Genomic DNA, 17,193 nt, shown 5'->3' with positions numbered 1-17,193 from the left:
ATGAAGTATTGAATCATGAATTGATCATGAAGTAGTAATAAAATAATACTAAAAATCTTGAGGATACATTGCCATCCAGATGGAAACAAAAAAACCTAGACTTTGTCTTTTTTCTATTTACCATCTTTTAAGTTTTTATATCAATGCTATATCAGAGCACTCTCCAAAAACATACAAAGCACACAAATAAAATCTGTTACATATTTCTCTCATGATGGGCAGAAAGGCAGGTTTATAGTTTTGCATTTCATAGCATGCAGGTCTACAGGTTTATCTCATTGTATCATATTACCCAACACACAGCCTAAAGAAGTGATTTTGCATCTGGAATGAGAGGCTGCTATGCCCACTGCATGGCAGCTCTTGGCTTCTCCAGTATTCACCACAGCCTCTGAATGATTCCTCAGTGAGCACTGCTCTGATTCCAACAGAAATCACCTTTCAGCCTTTACTTCTGCCAGACTGACTAAAGTTCCTCCCCCCTCCCCAGAATATCACACAATTTTTTTTTTAAATTATAATCTCAAACTATTAAGTTCATGGAGGAAGAAGTTTGGCACCTCAAGAGTGACTTTAAATTTTACAGTAAACCAGTAAAAAACTGGTCTTTAATTATTTTTTTTTTTTAATTCAGATTGTCTGAATTTATATTAGATGGTCCTAATGAAAAGGAAGTGTGCCACCACTACTTCTTAAAGTAAGTGCAGATAATGCAACTTCAAATAATATTTACTGCCTCATAACATGTGAGTTAGGGAAATTACATTTTTAAAACAAAAGACTGATTGGTTTTCTTCCTATATGCTTAAAATGCTGACCTGGAGTGAAGGTGAAGCAATATGTCAACTAACAAATGACAAAGAAGTTGCTTCTAAAGCCTATCTGCAAACCACCTGAATACACTGGTGTGCTAAAAAACAGATGAACTAAGAAACAAACAAAAAAACAGAAATAGAAATAAAACCCAAACCAAACCAACCAAATAATAATAATAAAAAAACCAAACAAATAAAAACCACACACAAACAAAGCAACAACAGACTGGGGGGGGAAAAAAAACAACAAAAACACCAGCAGACCAAAGAACTACACCAAACCAAAACACTACACAGGACGCTAACTTTATTCCTGCAGAGAAGCTGACAATTGGGAAGAAGAGGCCATCTATGTTGAAATTCTCAAACATTCCTTGAACTGGCTGACCATTGATCCGGAAAGAGATGCTGGGGGCACTCAGGTCCAAACAACAGCTAATAACATCATCAGTTCTTAACAGATGTTGGTTGGGAGAATTTACTGTTCGGGCTACACAACCTATGGAAGGAAAGAGAAACATTTAGGAACATTTCTGAACACAGTAACAAGTTTTCAGCCAAATAAAGAAACTATAGCAATAGAGCAGAAACACAGTAATACATAGACATCTAATCTATAACATCCAAGACCCAATTTTAAGCTTGCAATTTAGTGAACAGAAGCATACAATTGTATCTGCAAAGCTATTTTAATAATAAACAGTGCAATAAAATTTAATGTAAGTGAAAATAATTAGTGGTGTCCGTGTAAACAGTAAAACCTAAGACAGCTCTTCCTGAAGGTGTAGAAGTTAAAATTGAAAAAAATCCACTATTATCTAATATAAAACAGAATATACATTACTAAAGAATGCCTGATTATTCAAGAAAAGAACAAGTAGTACTTTAAATTATCTAGGAAAAGTAATGTACTTCCTGCTATTAAGGGCCACATCGTGGTACCCTTGCCAACTTGTGTAAGATGATATCACTTAGTTTCATAGTCAAATTGAAACCCAGCATTCTTCTGGCATAAACAAAGACAGCAGCAACTTTGAGGCATATAAATTCAATAATATATGTATTTTTTAATGTATTTTTCTAATTTATTTTATTAATTTCTGAAGGATCATTCTCTCTTGTGTCAAATAGCATTTACACAAGCACACCTGCTTCCCCAGAGAAATAACCTGTGAAATATAGAAATAGGAAATGACTGTTTCTGAAATTTACTGCCCTCTACAGAAAATCTATGGAAAGCCACGACCATTGTAGGGAAATCTCTAGACTTGTTTTCAAAAAATTAGATATGCAACATCTGCAAGAGATAAACCATAACGCTCATCAAGAATAGAGCACTAAGTCTTTAACTATACTGTCCAGCTTCTGTAAACATGAAGAACTTAACTAAAATCACCATATTTCTGAGATGATGTAATTGAGATGTTTTTAACCACAATAAAAATAATAAAAGAAAAATCTCAATAGCTCTTTTGCAGATTAATTTTCATAGACACATTACCACCACCTCAAGAAAAATTAAAAAAAAAAAACATATCCAGTGTTGTGTATGAAAAATGACTTCCTGATCCTATCACACAATCTACAGACCCTAGGATGGATGCTCTTGTGAAATCAGCCCTACTTGATAGGGCAGTCAGGAGCATAGTGGAGAAAAATAAAGTGATCAGATGCTCTCTCTGGTGCCCTACAGCCTTTCTGAAGAGGCTGTCCTATGCTTGGCTGCTGTAAGAATAGTCAGTTCCATGAGCAAAGCCAGGGGAATGACATGTAGCAATCCTAAGGGCCCCCCACTAATCAAGAAATCTACAGGAAACACCAAGGAGAAAGAAAATATAAGGAATGCCTTGCAAGGGAACTCCCTCCTGTCAACATCCCAGAACTAACAGAGAAAACATCTCAACAGCCAAGTGTTAGTGTCAAATAAATTAAAGAGAGTGACAATTATGTAGTGGCAGGGATAGTTGAACTCTAAAAGAGCTATCAACAATGATCACTTCATCTCCTCAAGGCATACTACATGAGACTAGATGTCTTTTTCAATATTAAAATTTAGACAAATATACATTATTGGGTTCATTGTGGGGCTGACTATTAGCAGAAGTAGGTGCTGGTTTTTGATGAACACATAGTCAAGCAGACTAAGTGATCTAAATGCCTCCAGCTTTAAAAATCTGAGTTCCACTTCTCCATTTTAGAGTAATAATTGAAGGATTGAAGAAAGAAAAATAAATTAAATGTAATTCAAACAAACTCAGGGGTAGAAATTACTGTTGCTATTCATTAATGCAGTAAATGTTTCATGGTCAGAAGATTATTTTTAAAATGTCACTGCAGAGACTTCCCAAGATGTAGCCTGGGATTATAAATGAAGAAAGGCCATGACTTTCAACATTCAACTACTAAAAGTCTTCCCAAACTTCAGAGGTACGGGATACAAAAGAACATCAATGAAACTAGAAATCTTTTCAAATGGGCCAACCACATCCACAGCAGAGATTAATATTTAAAAATTGCATATAGAAAGGTGGTCTGACTTTTTTAACTGGGCTGGACAATTGCCCCTAGAATCACAAACAATTGCTCATTTATTCTTCTCTGATATATCAGATTAAAAGTTTTCTGATGGGTAGAAAAAATGTTTTGTTGTTCAGTAATCTAACCCTAGATACAAAAGTTATTTCAGTTGGATCATTATTTTGTGTTTTTTCTGCAACTAGACTTTATCTGACAAACTCAGTTATGGTAACATATAATTATTAGACAATTAATTGTGCATCATCATTCCAAAATAATTCTATGTATGAGAGGCAAAGTGGCAGCTGCCTTCCTAGAATGCCACTGTACTTAATAACACAATTTATTGCTATTTTGATCAGAAAAGGCTTTGGAACTGTAAAGCTGTATTGTTTGCCAGAAGCCACAGGGCCTCAAAACTTCAAAGACTTTGAATCATTTATGCAGCTGATTCACTAAAATATTTCCCTTGTCTACTAAGGATCTTTAGAAAACTTCTTTATATCTTTCAAGTGAAAAAACTGCCAATCCAATGAGCCTGACCCAGTTTCCATTCAATTCTAAAGTTCATCACTTCTTAGTACTGTCTCAAAAACAAAATAAAACAGTTTTACTCAACAAGGTAAAGCCACAGAAGAATTTTTTTCAAGAAGCTTAGGACTGTCCATGTGTAGAACTACACATTCCAAATGATATCTGGGAATCTTCTCAACAGAAGTTTAATTACATGAAAAAGAATCAAGAAAAAGAGAAGCAGCTTTCTGTCTTATTATTCTGATTATACTGAGTCAACCCAGTTTGAAAAGAGAGTAAGATATCTGCAGAATCAACAGTAAACAGAAATACTTGAGATATTCAGTTCAGCTTCCTTTAAATTAGAGTTTGAACACAGAAAGTACTAGTGACTGTTACTGCTAATGAATAGAACCAAGCTGGGGCAATAGCTTTTCAAAGATGAATACCTGACCAAGCACACCTTGTGCAAGTTTAGAATATGATTCTGCAAGTCTTGCAATAAACCATAAGTCTCAATATATGCAAATTAAAAAAAAACAAACAACTACATAAAATATAAATCGTTTTAAAATTTATGTCAGAGAGTATACTTAAAAAACATCTTCACCTCTAAAGTATTTCTATAAATATCCTTATTGAAAAGCTGTTAAGGGAAAAAAAGAGAAAAAAAAAAAAAAGAAAAAAAAGGGGGGGGAAGAAAGGGAAGAAAAATAAAAGATGGAGTCATGTAATTTAAATTACGAATACAGACAACTGTCAGACTTCAATTTTTGCACCTTCAAAGGTTTATATAATTTTTATATTTTATATAATATTTATTATGTTTATTTTTAACAGTTATTACTTATTCTATTATATATTTTTTTATATTTTATATGTTTATATATTATTATTTTTCCTACTTAGTATGAAAAAAAACCAAACAAAAGCAAAGCAATAAATCCAAAACAAAAAAAAAACCAGACAAGCACAAACAAAAGCCTGAATTACTTTGTATAGAAACATTGTATCAATATTCATTGTGAACTTAAATATAGTCTGATTCAGGGTATTTTTTCTGTATTTTTCTAGTGTCTGATTCACTTTGCTGCTGTTGAAAACAAATTCAACTGGAACTTCAAACAAGATTATAGTAACAAAAAATAAATAAACAAAAAAACCTCACTAATAAAAAAGCAACTAAGCAAAAAAAATGAAAAAATAAAAAAAAGGAATACCTGACCACAGATGCAGTCCATCAAAGCCATAGGAATACAAGTCATCACCAACACCATTTCCTCCCCATTCTGCTCCTCCCCCTGGGGATGGTGAATAACCCTCTGTTGAGGCCCAGCCCACTCGTAGATGAGTTGCTTCTGCAGTCACAAAGGGCTCCAGATGGTCCACCATAAGCTCATAGTACCACTTCCTGTACTGGGCAGAGCCTTCACTAATCCCCAGGAAGATGTTGGGTCGCATGCTTAAAGAGAAAGAATAAAAGTGGTTGTTAAAAACTCATCTCAAGGACATGAGGAACTACTGCAGACTTTACGTTAAACTCAAATTTCATGCTGGTTTTGTATGATTGAAACAGAAAAAAAAAATAGAATTTTATTTATTCATTCATTCTGGTGAAAAATTCTCTGTACTCACACAGGTACCAACTGTAATATTATATGTGTTCCAGCACTTAATAGATGTTAGATCCTACAAACAAAAATTACAGCCATTCACACATTACCAGAATAAATATAGGAAGTACACACACTGGAGGTTTAATTTTACATTGCAAACTGTGTTCTGTAACATGGATTATCCATTAAATAGAGCAATATTGACAAAGATACAGAAGTAAAGTGTCCATCTATTTCAAGTCTTTTGTACCTCCATCTTTCTTAGTCCAAGTTTTCTATAACTCAGTTATCTGCAGTACTTGTACTGATCTTTACTATCAATTTTCTCTTCCTACTGAATGATTTTCAAGTACATCACAAGGCAAAACTACTACTGTGTTTATTCAGTATCTATAGCAATATGCAGAGTCATACATCTAAAGGTCATGTGGGACAAAATGAAAGAAAATTATGTTTTCCTCATCTGATTTTGGGGATAATAATAAATCTAGAATCACACCCAAAAAGATCTAACATTAGACATTACTGTGTCAGCTTCATATTAAGCCATCCAATTTTGAACTAAAACTGCAAAGTAAAGAATTATCCAGAATCAATGCTGGGCATATTCCCTCAAAGACTGGTTATCTGCATTGCAAGAAATCTTTCAGACTTTTAGGCTGAATATGTCTGCTTTTCACATTCCTCCAGTGAACTGGGTTACAACTTTTGTGAATATTTTCTTCCTGCATACAAGCTGTCCAGTCAATACAAAAGAACAGTTCATGGGGCTGTTAAATGCAAGTCAGTGTAATAAAAAACAGATTTTACCAATCTGGTTGCTTACAAAATAATTTCTTTTATCACTGAAGACTAACACACTTCCCTTTGAGAAATATATGGGGGGTTAAATAATGGGTGCATATGGGAAATCTAAACTTTTGTCAAAAATTTAAGTAAAAATACTCTTTTACTTCTTACAATTCAAGAATTAAATCTTTGTAAAAATATTAGCAAAACCTGTTTGACAAAACCTGTCTGACAAAATCTTCCAGAAAAGTCAAATAAAATTTTTAAGCTATAATTTGGCCACAACAACCCCATGCAGCACTACAGGCTGGGGACAGAGTGGCTGGAGAGCAGCCAGGCAGAAAGGGACCTGGGAGTCTGCATTGACAAGAAACTGAACATGAGCCAGCAGTGTGCCCAGGTGGCCAAGAAGGCCAATGGCATCCTGGCCTGTATCAAAAACAGCGTCACCAGCAGGTCCAGGGAGGTGATTCTTCCCCTGTACTCAGCACTGGTGAGGCCACACCTCGAGTACTGTGTCCAGTTCTGGGCCCCTCAGTTTAAGAAGGATGTAGAGGTCCTGGAACAGGTCCAAAGGAGGGCAACCAGGCTGGTGAAGGGACTCGAGCACAGACCCTATGAGGAGAGGCTGAGAGAGCTGGGGGTGTTCAGCCTGAAGAAGAGGAGGCTCAGGGGAGACCTCATTGCTGTCTACAACCACCTGAAAGGAGGCTGTAGCGAGGTGGGAACTGGACTCTTTTCACAGACGACCTTCAACAAGACAGGAGGACACAGTCTTAAGTTGTGCCAGGGGAGGTTTAGGTTAGATATTAGAAAGAATTTCTTCACAGAGAGGGTGATTAGGCTATGGAATGGACTGCCCGGTGAGGTGGTAGATTCTCCATCCCTGGAGACATTTAAAATAAGACTGGATGTGGCACTCAGTGCCATGGTCTAGCAACTGCTGCGCTGGGTCAAGGGTTGGACTAGATGATCTCTGAGGTCCCTTCCAACCCGGCTAATTCTATGATTCTATGAATTTTTAAGATCAGCAACTGAATCTTTTCAGTAGCATTATGCCTTTCTACAGACCCTACAATTTTATTTTTTTTTTTAACTTCTTGTTATCAATTCCCACTGAATGGTGGCTTCTACAAATCTGCCAGTGGAAGATAGGGTGAGGACAGCCCCTCACACTGGCTGAAAACATTTGAAAGCACAGCTAGACCTAGACAGAAACCTTTAGAAGAGACTCTACAATTTCACAGACTTAGAGCAGTTTAGAGCAGCTTTAACTTGCAGCAGCTCTCTCTGCCCCATGTTTTGATTCTAATCATCATGAGAAAGAGTATTAAAAATCCTAGTAAGAATAAAATATCTTAACAGAACTTCTGAGAGTAAAATGGGTTTTCTGTGGTGACTATTTCTTTTACCCAGAAGTTTTATCCTGCTTTGTTAACAGATTTTTTTTTCTTTTTACCTGCTCACATGGTTGACAAGGCGTGTCTGTAAGAGGAGATCTCTTCCTGGCAGAAGATTGTCACAGATGAGATGTTGATTAGACCTCACAGCTACTCCATGACACACACAGAGAGAACACAAAACATCCAAAACCTGAAAAGAAAACAGGTTCTTTTCATCTTTACAATATTTTTTACATGGTAAAAAGTTCATACTCATTCTGGGTTACTGAAGATAATACAATGCTATATCATTTGTTACTGGAAGACATGTAAGGGTACAAAATTCATCCACCACAGTAGTTTTATTTTACAACAATTCTGGAATTCTCCCAACAATATTAAGTATATCCTTCCTGATTTCCTTGAGATTTAGTGTGTATCAATGTTTTAATCAAAGGTAGATACTGTGCCCATTTCTAACTAACTGTATGCCATTCAGGAAAAATTTCTAATTATAAATATTAACTTCTCCACAGTAACATGTGCTTCTTTGTTCACAAATGTTAACCTAAATATATTTGCCTCTTCTTTGCCTACCTTATGGTTTCTTCCATGCTTGTCCAAAAGACAGATGATGGATTTAATATGTCCTTCCTTAATAATGTTTAGAGCTTCTGGGCTTTCCACCAACACACAGTGCAAAACCTCTAGAATTCCTGAGGGGAAAAAAATTAAAAAAAAATTTAAAAAGAAGATTACTTATTCAACATGCATATAAAATGATAAGTGAATATAATATTTCCTAACATATTGCTCAGCAGTATACAATAGTTTCAAAAATCATTGCATATTAAAAAAAAATCATTGCACATTAAAACCAAAATGAAACCAGGAGTCATGTTTTACTTCTAGATTTCACAGAGTAAGTGAACGTAGCAAAAATCAGAAAGAACAGGGAAAAAACCTGTTATTTAATAGTAAACATGTGAGGATCAACAATCACAAACAAAAGAAGCTGAATAAAATATTTGTTTTCAGTTAGTCCAGAAGGTGAAGACTGAATTCACACTTGCATACATGTTATGCACATAAAATATACTCTCCATTTATACAGTTTTCTTTTTCTTGGCCTAGAAAACCAGATGCACCATTAATGGCATCATATATCTGTGAATAAGAGAGCAGAGGTAAATTCCCAGTCCACTGTGTTTAATTTTATAATATAAATTTACTGTCCCACTGCATAAAATCTTCTTTCTGCATATAACAGCTGTAATGAGAACCAAAAATGTTCCTAAAAGGGTAAACAAATAACAAGCATGAAAGTAAGATACGTAAGAAAGTAAGAACCACTAGATCTCCAGTCTCAATTAAATGCAATTTCAATCCCACTTGCTTTGGGATCACCCACATTTGGCAGAGCCAAATCTTACGCATGTGGCTCATCATCACCAGTTGCTCCAGTTGTTGCCCTGATGAGAAAAGAGAGCACTGAGGGAAAGCTGTCTCAAAACTAGACAGATGCATCTCCTACTCACCTTCTGAATTTCTTATTACTTTGCTTGCATCCCTGTATTCAAGCAATGGCTCCAAATACTCAGCTTAACTCTTACAAAGTGAGACCCATAGCACAAGCCTTGGGCTCTTTGCCATGCTCTCTTTTACTGGGAGAAAACTGCAGCACTCTGACTTTCCCTTGATGAAGGGAAAGAAATTAATCAGACAAAAATGTGGCCTCAGCCAGATTGCTCTGGTCTCTTCTTTACCCTGGTGAAGAAGAAATCACAAGATGCTACAGTTGAGGACCAGGTTCAGCTAAGAAAAAAAGATTCCAAACAGCTACAAAGAAAACACAGATTTTTAGTCTTGGTGCCCAGAGAAATGGCAGAAAAATACTGGATTTGAAACAGACTTTATGCTGACCAGCTGCCTCCCTCTTACCTTAACATTTCACATTGAATCTAAAGCTTACAGAAAGGAGAAAGTGTTTTCTGTTAGATTTCCACTAGTTTTGAATAAAGCAACAGAAAAAAACAAGGTGTATCATAAATAATATGATCATATGGAGGGAATTTCAAAACTGTTTCCTTCACATAACTGTTCTCAGGATGTATCTGACGTTTTCTGAATTAGTAAACAATAAATGCAAGCTTTTACACTTATTTGGAAGCAATTTTAAAAAATACCTTTGCAATTTTAAGGAAAAAGAATATGTATTTTGATTCATTAGGGAAATTTTACACATACACATCCTTTTTTTTTTGCTATTTCTGAGTACTGGAAGAATTTATAGTCTGGAACATTTTAAATAACTGATCATAAAGCCTCTCAACAAACCAAAAATTAAATATTAGAAGTTAATTGAGCTCACTTTTTTAGAGATGACCATCAAAAACAAAAGCTGAAAACCAGAAACTCTGAACCAAATTAAAACTATGAGCATAAAAAATTGTTGGAAACAATAGATTTGTTTCTTCTAAATACGAAATGCATGTTTATGCAATGAAAAATGAAATGCAATTAAACAACTAATAAACACAAAATAAAAAACTGTGAAGCAATGACAGACTGGTAAAAAACATTACTTATGAGGCCTATAAATGGCCAAGAGTTCCAAGTTTAATCTGTTGCTCTTTTATCAGATCTCCATCTGTAGAACTTCTCAAGGATTGGTAGAATCAGAACATGTTCCACCTTTATGTACCAGCAAAGAGTAAAATACCTTCAGTTCATTAATTATTTTTTCCATTGTTAACTTTGGACCAATTTGTATTATTCTTCCTCGCATTTCAATCAAGATACAACTCTATTAAAACCAAAAATAAGACCAACAAAACCCAAGAAAATGCAGGCTACCTCATAAAGAAAAAACAATAAATAATTATCTAATAAAGCACAGAAATTGTGCTGTGCAGACTTTTTACTATGAGTTAAAAAGGTACAAAACATGTTATGAACAGTTGTATGTTGATAAAGATTTCAAAATTATTAGTTTAAAGTTAAGATTTCAGATTTCCATCCTTGTTAAAATCAAGCTACTCTGCCAGAAAAGACAATATTTACTTTTCACTTGCCATTTGAAGGTGATTTCATTTTTTATTTCCTAAGAAAATCTGAAATAAAATGAGAATTGCAATTCCCAATTATTCCATTCATGGGGAAACCATGAAAACAGCAAAATTCCAGTATCTGAAGGTGGCCTCCAGCAAGGCTGGAGAGGGACTGTTTGCAGGGGCCTGGAGTGATAGGATGAGGGGCAATGGCTTTAAAATAGAGAAATTTAAAATGGATGTTAGGATGTTAGAACACGTTCTTTACCTTGAAGAAAGTGGAGCAGGTTGCCCAGGGAGGTAGTTGAGGCCCTAACCCCATGAGATATTCAAGGTGAGGGTCTGAGTAACCTGATCTAGTTGAGGATGTCCCTGTTTGCTGCAGAGGAGTTGGACTGGATTACCTGCAGAGGTCTCTTCCAACCCAAATCATTCTGTGATTCTATGCCTGCAGCCATTTCACTTTAATCAGGATAACCTACAGAACTGTCACCTTTTATCTCAATACTATTTATTGCTTTTATCCAGGGATCTGGAGGAAGATAATCCTGTCATTACTAATGAAGTGTACAGATTAGGTAAGGACTAAAATGTGGTAAAGGTGGAAGACAACAGATGTGTTGAAACTTCAATTTATCTGGTAAAAGAGATTCCAAACAAAGTGTTTCAAAGAGAAGAGCTTCAAAAAAAAAGTCACAACCACAATATAATGAGCTAGATATGAACTCACCAACTGATTCTTTAGCCCTGAAGATATAAGCAGAAAATCTCAGCTACAAAGAAGACAACAGATTTAACCTGAATTTGGCAATGGTATGATCTGGGCTGCAATAGCTGTTTGCTTCTAATATTGACAGTAACAATATTGATAAATAGGATAAAAACCTAAGAGTCATGAGAGCAAGCTGAAAGAGCAGATGATGCCCTGCAGTAACATAGCAGGTGCATAATCCATCCTGAATGCCAACTAGGCAGGAAGGGGTCACTTAGCATGATAAAAGCACCTAAGAAGGTAAGAAAAGTGTTTAATAAGTACCCTCAGTCTGGAAGGGTAATCTGTCACAATATCAAAAACTTCATCGTGTAACACAGTGATCTGGGAATGCAGGGAAATCACTACATTCAAAACTGTTAATGTAAAGTTAAACATTTCTCGTTGTAGCACTGGAAAATACTTTTTACAATATAAACAACGACCCAGTAAAAATGGATACAATAAAATGTAACTTTGGTAGCCATAATCTTGGAATTTTCAGATTTACTGAGGTAGATTCATAATCTTAATTTTCTTTTCAAGTAGTACACAGGGTTCATTTTCTAGTCTTAATCTTCTCAGTAACAGAAGTAAAACAACTTTCAAGATGCAAATATTCACTAATAACTGAATGTTATCAATTAGACCCAGCTGCCACAGCACCTTCTCTGATTACTGCAGCATCTGAATGCTAATTAAACACACTTTGTTCTTCAGGCAAATTCCCCCTACTTCAGAAAAGAAATATCATATGAATGCCCAATGCCATTCTGGACTAATCTACTTTTGGATTGTCTACATTAAAGACAACTGGACTGGCTCAAATTTCATAGGAGGTGCTCATGGCAGTACAGCAGGAAGTGTTCAAATTTAATACAAATACCACAAAGAGCATCATATGCTGGGATTGTGATAAAGATTAAATGAAAATGCTTTCTTAATGACTAACAGATTAATCAAAGTATATATTTCCATGTTGATTCCTCTAATGTCATAATGCAGAATACTAGAATAAAATGCATAAAAACATTCAAAAAAATAGAACTCAAAACCTGATGATATCTGGTTTCAAAAATCTTCACTTGGAGGTTATCACACCACTAATTTGCCTCATTCTACTTTTTATAACCTATATCTTAATGCCTTTAAATTTTTAGGAGGATTTGTTAATCCCATCTGGAATATATTTCAGAGTGAAAGACTTGTCTTAATTAATGCATTGAAGACACAGCTGGAGTATTTGCATTGAATTATTCCCTCAGCTCCTGTCATATCTCACTTCTAACATGGTCTACTCTCAGACATATTTATACTTGATACAAATCTTCATTTTCTTTCTTTTGTTTCAGTGAAGATCAGGAACAGAATCAGTTTCTGATCCAGTTTGTACAATCATCTCACAATTATCTCACAATTTCTGTTCATATATTTAATATCTTTGTTCTGTTTTCATAACATTTATAGTTCAAGGATAAGGAAAAAGTGAGAATAGGAATTTTACTGATAACAGTTTATGGCAGCATATCTTTATCAGAACACATCCAACAAAACACCTGCAGGAGATGTAGCTAACAACTTCAATGGTGAAGGTGAGCTTAATCTTGATGTGGCTCACAGAGTATGGTGTTTCTTCCTCAAAAACTTACAACCTTAGAAAATAATTATTTCAGGTGAATATTTGCAGCCAGATATTTCCATTTAAAAGTTGTAGTATCATCTACTACCTATCCCTATTGTAGATCTACCAGTGTAAATTAAACAGCAAATATCTCACCCCAAACAAGCTATATAAATCTTAAAATGTGGCAAGCAAGCACCCCACATAAAAATCACAAAAGCACATTTACATACCAAAAGCTGAACCTACTGTGCCTCTCGAGATAACTAATGCACTGCATAATTAGCATATTGTGTAACTGACTCCCTCAAACCCAGAAAAATTTTTAATTATAAAGTCCATTTTGGAGGCAACATGGAAGTTCTGTTACCAGAACATATGGGGAAAGAGTTCAAGTGGCCCAGTTCCTAGAATAACACTTAGGACAAATGAGCATTGCAAAGATCAGTACCAGGAGAATCTTTTGAGGACATCATGAAGTTCATTATGCAGCACAACTACAGTGTCAGATTACTCTGCACTTTACAGAACTCATTTCATACCTTATTATAACATCATAAATATAACCATTTAGGTTTTGATTTTCAAACTTTATTTTTACTTTGAGTTTCATTTTTTTTAAACTCCTCCGTAACAGAAACACAGTTGTTTTCAGAGCTGTTGTAACAAATTTCACATTGACCCTACAAAGGTTATGTGGAAAGTTTTTAATGATTTCTGAATACCCTAGCCCTGAGAGTTTTAGATGTAAAATTAGGTCTCTCAGGAAATTATTTCACAGGGAACAAAAGTTGCAGTCGAATCCCATGCACCTGCATAATTATGATAACATTCTCCTTAGATGAGTGCCCTCACATAAAGGTGGATTGTGGAGAATGCTCTAGCCTGCAATTTTTGCCAGTTTTTAAATGCTTTATCAGTTCAAGCCCTCTGTTACTCAAATGTTCATGAAGGCAAGAAGGTGACCACATCTGCAGAGCAGGTTTCCCTAACAATACTGTAAACCAAAATTAATGTTCAGTTATGAAATCTATTTGGTCAACATAGAGACCAATTGCAATCCAAAAGCACTAAGGGGCTAACACAGAGGTTCAGGAGGAAAGACAGACATGGGGTAATGGCAAAGAAACAGCTTAAACAACCTGTGTCTCAACTAAAACAGAATTCCCAGACTCTCAAATCAGAAACATGTTTCAGGCATGCTCTTTCTTGTTAACTTCAACGAGAAGTTCAGACCTCAGGAGTGAGAGAGAATGTGTAGGGAATGTGTATGTATTATGGAGGTAACTGTTATATGCAAATATCTAGGTGTTTTCTAAATACATACTCAATAGAATACATGAACTTCCCTCCATGAGCACTACAGGCTTTCAAGATAATACAAATTACACTCATTCCATATGGTTCTTATTGCATGTAGTTAGGTCCAAATCCTGAAAAACAGACTTCCAAAGAGAAGGGATGTACTAGAATTAAAGAGAAAGTAACAATACAGCTGGAACTGTTAAGTAACAGTTTCATCAAAAGGTTTGTGTGCTTGAATCTAGGACAGTATTAGAAAGGGAAAAGGAAAGACTGTCAGAACTTGAGGTAGAATTACAACCAAATTTAAAATGGAAAAATATTACAAATATAAATCTCACTCTCTTAATAAAATTTACTCTGTCACTGGAAGGACTAAATGATAATCAAACAGAACAAGTACATAGTCAATTTTAAAGAATGAGAAACTGGTCAAATAATTATGTTAAAATACTGAAAAGCATACCAGAAGAGGCTTCCAATCTTTCTAATCTGCTGATCAACCAATCAAGAGATCCAGAAAACTGAGCACAGTTTTTACGATTCCCTCGAATCAGAGCAGCTATTGGAAAGAAAGAAAACATTTTAAAAGGAATCATAATTATAAGTCCATTTAAATTTTAAAAATACTTGTCTTTCTGGGAAGCTTCCAGTGAGATATATTCTTAATTTTAATTATTGATATTCTTGATTTAAATTTAAATAACATGAATTATGGTTAGATCTAGGCATAAAAAGTACTCTTGGTATAAAACTAACCTTTAAGGTATTTGAACTACTTTGGCATTACAATCACCTCAATAATCCCTGCAAAATGCTCTGGATGAAGTACAGTATTTTCTAACACCACAGCAGTCAGCTGCTACTGTAGAAACAAATTTCTGTAAAACAGTGTTCTTCTAATGACAAGAAACAGTGTGAAGTAGCAAGTGAAGCCAACAACATAGGTATCAATGTGAATTATTTTTTACTGGTACAATACATTTGTTCAAGAAGTACTGAAACAAAGCATGTCCAGGAACTGGTTGTAGTAAGGGTTATAGAGAGGAAGTAATTGGCTTGAAACTGCATCACCATCATGCTTTAAGCTAAAGATTGATGTAGACTGGATATTAGCACTGACTTTACAGCTATAACTGAGCAGTAAGACCCCTGAACACTAAAGGCACTGCCCTGTCCTGGAATATCTGTGTCTGCATGGAAATGTGAATTCACATGAGCTCACAGAGAAGCAACTGTTCTACTCTGAAAAAAGAGTGAAGCACTAACACAGCTGTCTGGTTTGTGGAACAATGCAAACTGCTTTTCTTAAGATTGTTTTCCAATTCTGCCAACAAATTATTTCAACGGCCTCTTAAAATCTCTTTAGTCCTACAGAAATTTGTTACGTTATATTGCAACTGTAGTTCTATGCTGTTTCCTTTTTGAAAGGTTAAACTTGCAGGCTTGTGACATAAATATGACATGAAATTGTATCAGCAAAGAGGAAAAACAATCTTGGAATTGGTTGGAAACAAGTCACTGCACTGGCAGTTCTGTATCATCAGAGATGGCAATCCAATTCCTTCATAGCCAAAAAAAGACTTACAACAAAACCCAACCTAATAAGCAAAACCAAAACCCAACCCCTAATGGGCAAACCAAACAAACAAAGCCTTTTTTTTTTTTGCTGTATTATATATATATATATAAAAATAAATCTATACTCTGAAATCATTCATATTAATGACCATAGTTAGATGAAAGTACTTGGGAATCATAAGAGAAGGAGAAGCATCTTGTAAAAAGACAGATTAGAACTATGGAACCCTCGTTTGTACAAGTGACTTTTTTTTTTATTGATTATAGACAAGCCACATAATCTCACTGTGCTTGAGGTTTGAAAATCAAATGAAGGCAGCAATAGTTCATTGCTTGTTGTGACATCAATAAATTTAACTTCATTAACAGTAACAAGGCACAGATGGTTTCATAAATGCAGCTCAGCAGAAGTTTGTGAAAGGTAAGTATCCAGTGGTTAAAGCTGTGCATTAAATGAGGCACAGAGTCATTTAACATTGAAAGTGAAAACTAATATCCAACAGCTGTAAATGCATTAAATGAGGCACTCAGCCACTTAGCACTGAAAACAAAAATATCCCACAGCTGATTCTCTGAACAAGACTAAAACTGGATGCTAAGCAAATAAACAAAGCCCAGGATGGTCAGTCAGACATTAAAGTCACATCATTCATTACATATACTCCTGTGCATTCTTTGGTGATATGAAAGGATCAAATACAAGTGATTATATGTATTTGTAAAAGAGGAAGAGCAGATGTCTGAGCAGATATATGGCAATTATTTTAAATCAAAAGAGGTTAGATGTAGGTTGAATATGGGAAGGAACCACTATCATTCAATTTAGCATCAGTTTCGCTGTGAAACCTTGGTTTAGTTTCACACATCTTCCCCAAATTTTAACTGTTAAAGATAGTACTTACCACCCTTTCTGCCTGCCAATGGTTGAGCTACCTTCAAAAAATTGAGACTAAGCAATCTGGTTGCATGCAAGCATGAAAATAGCCAGTTATATGGGGTTGCTCAGTTTTGTTTGAACAGTGAAAACAGCAGGAAACACTTTATTTAGCACTCTTTATTGTGCTAGCAGCCTACAGAGTTCTGAAGAAACACAGACATTGCCAGAGATAAGTGAAAAATAGAGCTGTAACATGCTAACACCACTGTATAACATTACTTGTATACCTTTGCAGTGCCAAATTTTTCAGATGTGAGATTCAGTATAAATTAGATAAAATGTTTAACTCAAAAGTAAGATAATAATCCTGCATTAAGAC

The 17,193-nt window shown here is 35.1% G+C and overlaps 1 protein-coding gene across 1 annotated transcript in view; it reads right to left on the bottom strand.

The window, feature by feature from the left end:
- The window catches only part of RYR2 (ryanodine receptor 2), a 339,366-nt gene that overhangs the window by 149,177 nt on the left and 172,996 nt on the right, over positions 1-17,193 (bottom strand). Inside the window, exons 17-21 of the mRNA XM_030446731.1 lie at positions 14,823-14,918; positions 8,230-8,348; positions 7,710-7,843; positions 5,066-5,307; positions 1,122-1,314 (exon numbers count right to left, since the gene is read on the bottom strand). Of these exons, the coding sequence (XP_030302591.1) occupies positions 1,122-1,314; positions 5,066-5,307; positions 7,710-7,843; positions 8,230-8,348; positions 14,823-14,918 (784 nt within the window). The remainder of the gene's footprint in view (positions 1-1,121; positions 1,315-5,065; positions 5,308-7,709; positions 7,844-8,229; positions 8,349-14,822; positions 14,919-17,193) is intronic.

This window comes from Calypte anna, chromosome 3 (assembly GCF_003957555.1).
Source record: "Calypte anna isolate BGI_N300 chromosome 3, bCalAnn1_v1.p, whole genome shotgun sequence".
Taxonomy (NCBI): Eukaryota; Metazoa; Chordata; class Aves; order Apodiformes; family Trochilidae; genus Calypte; species Calypte anna.
Note: the sequence above shows the minus strand (reverse complement) of the source record. Positions and strands in the feature narration are given on the sequence as shown.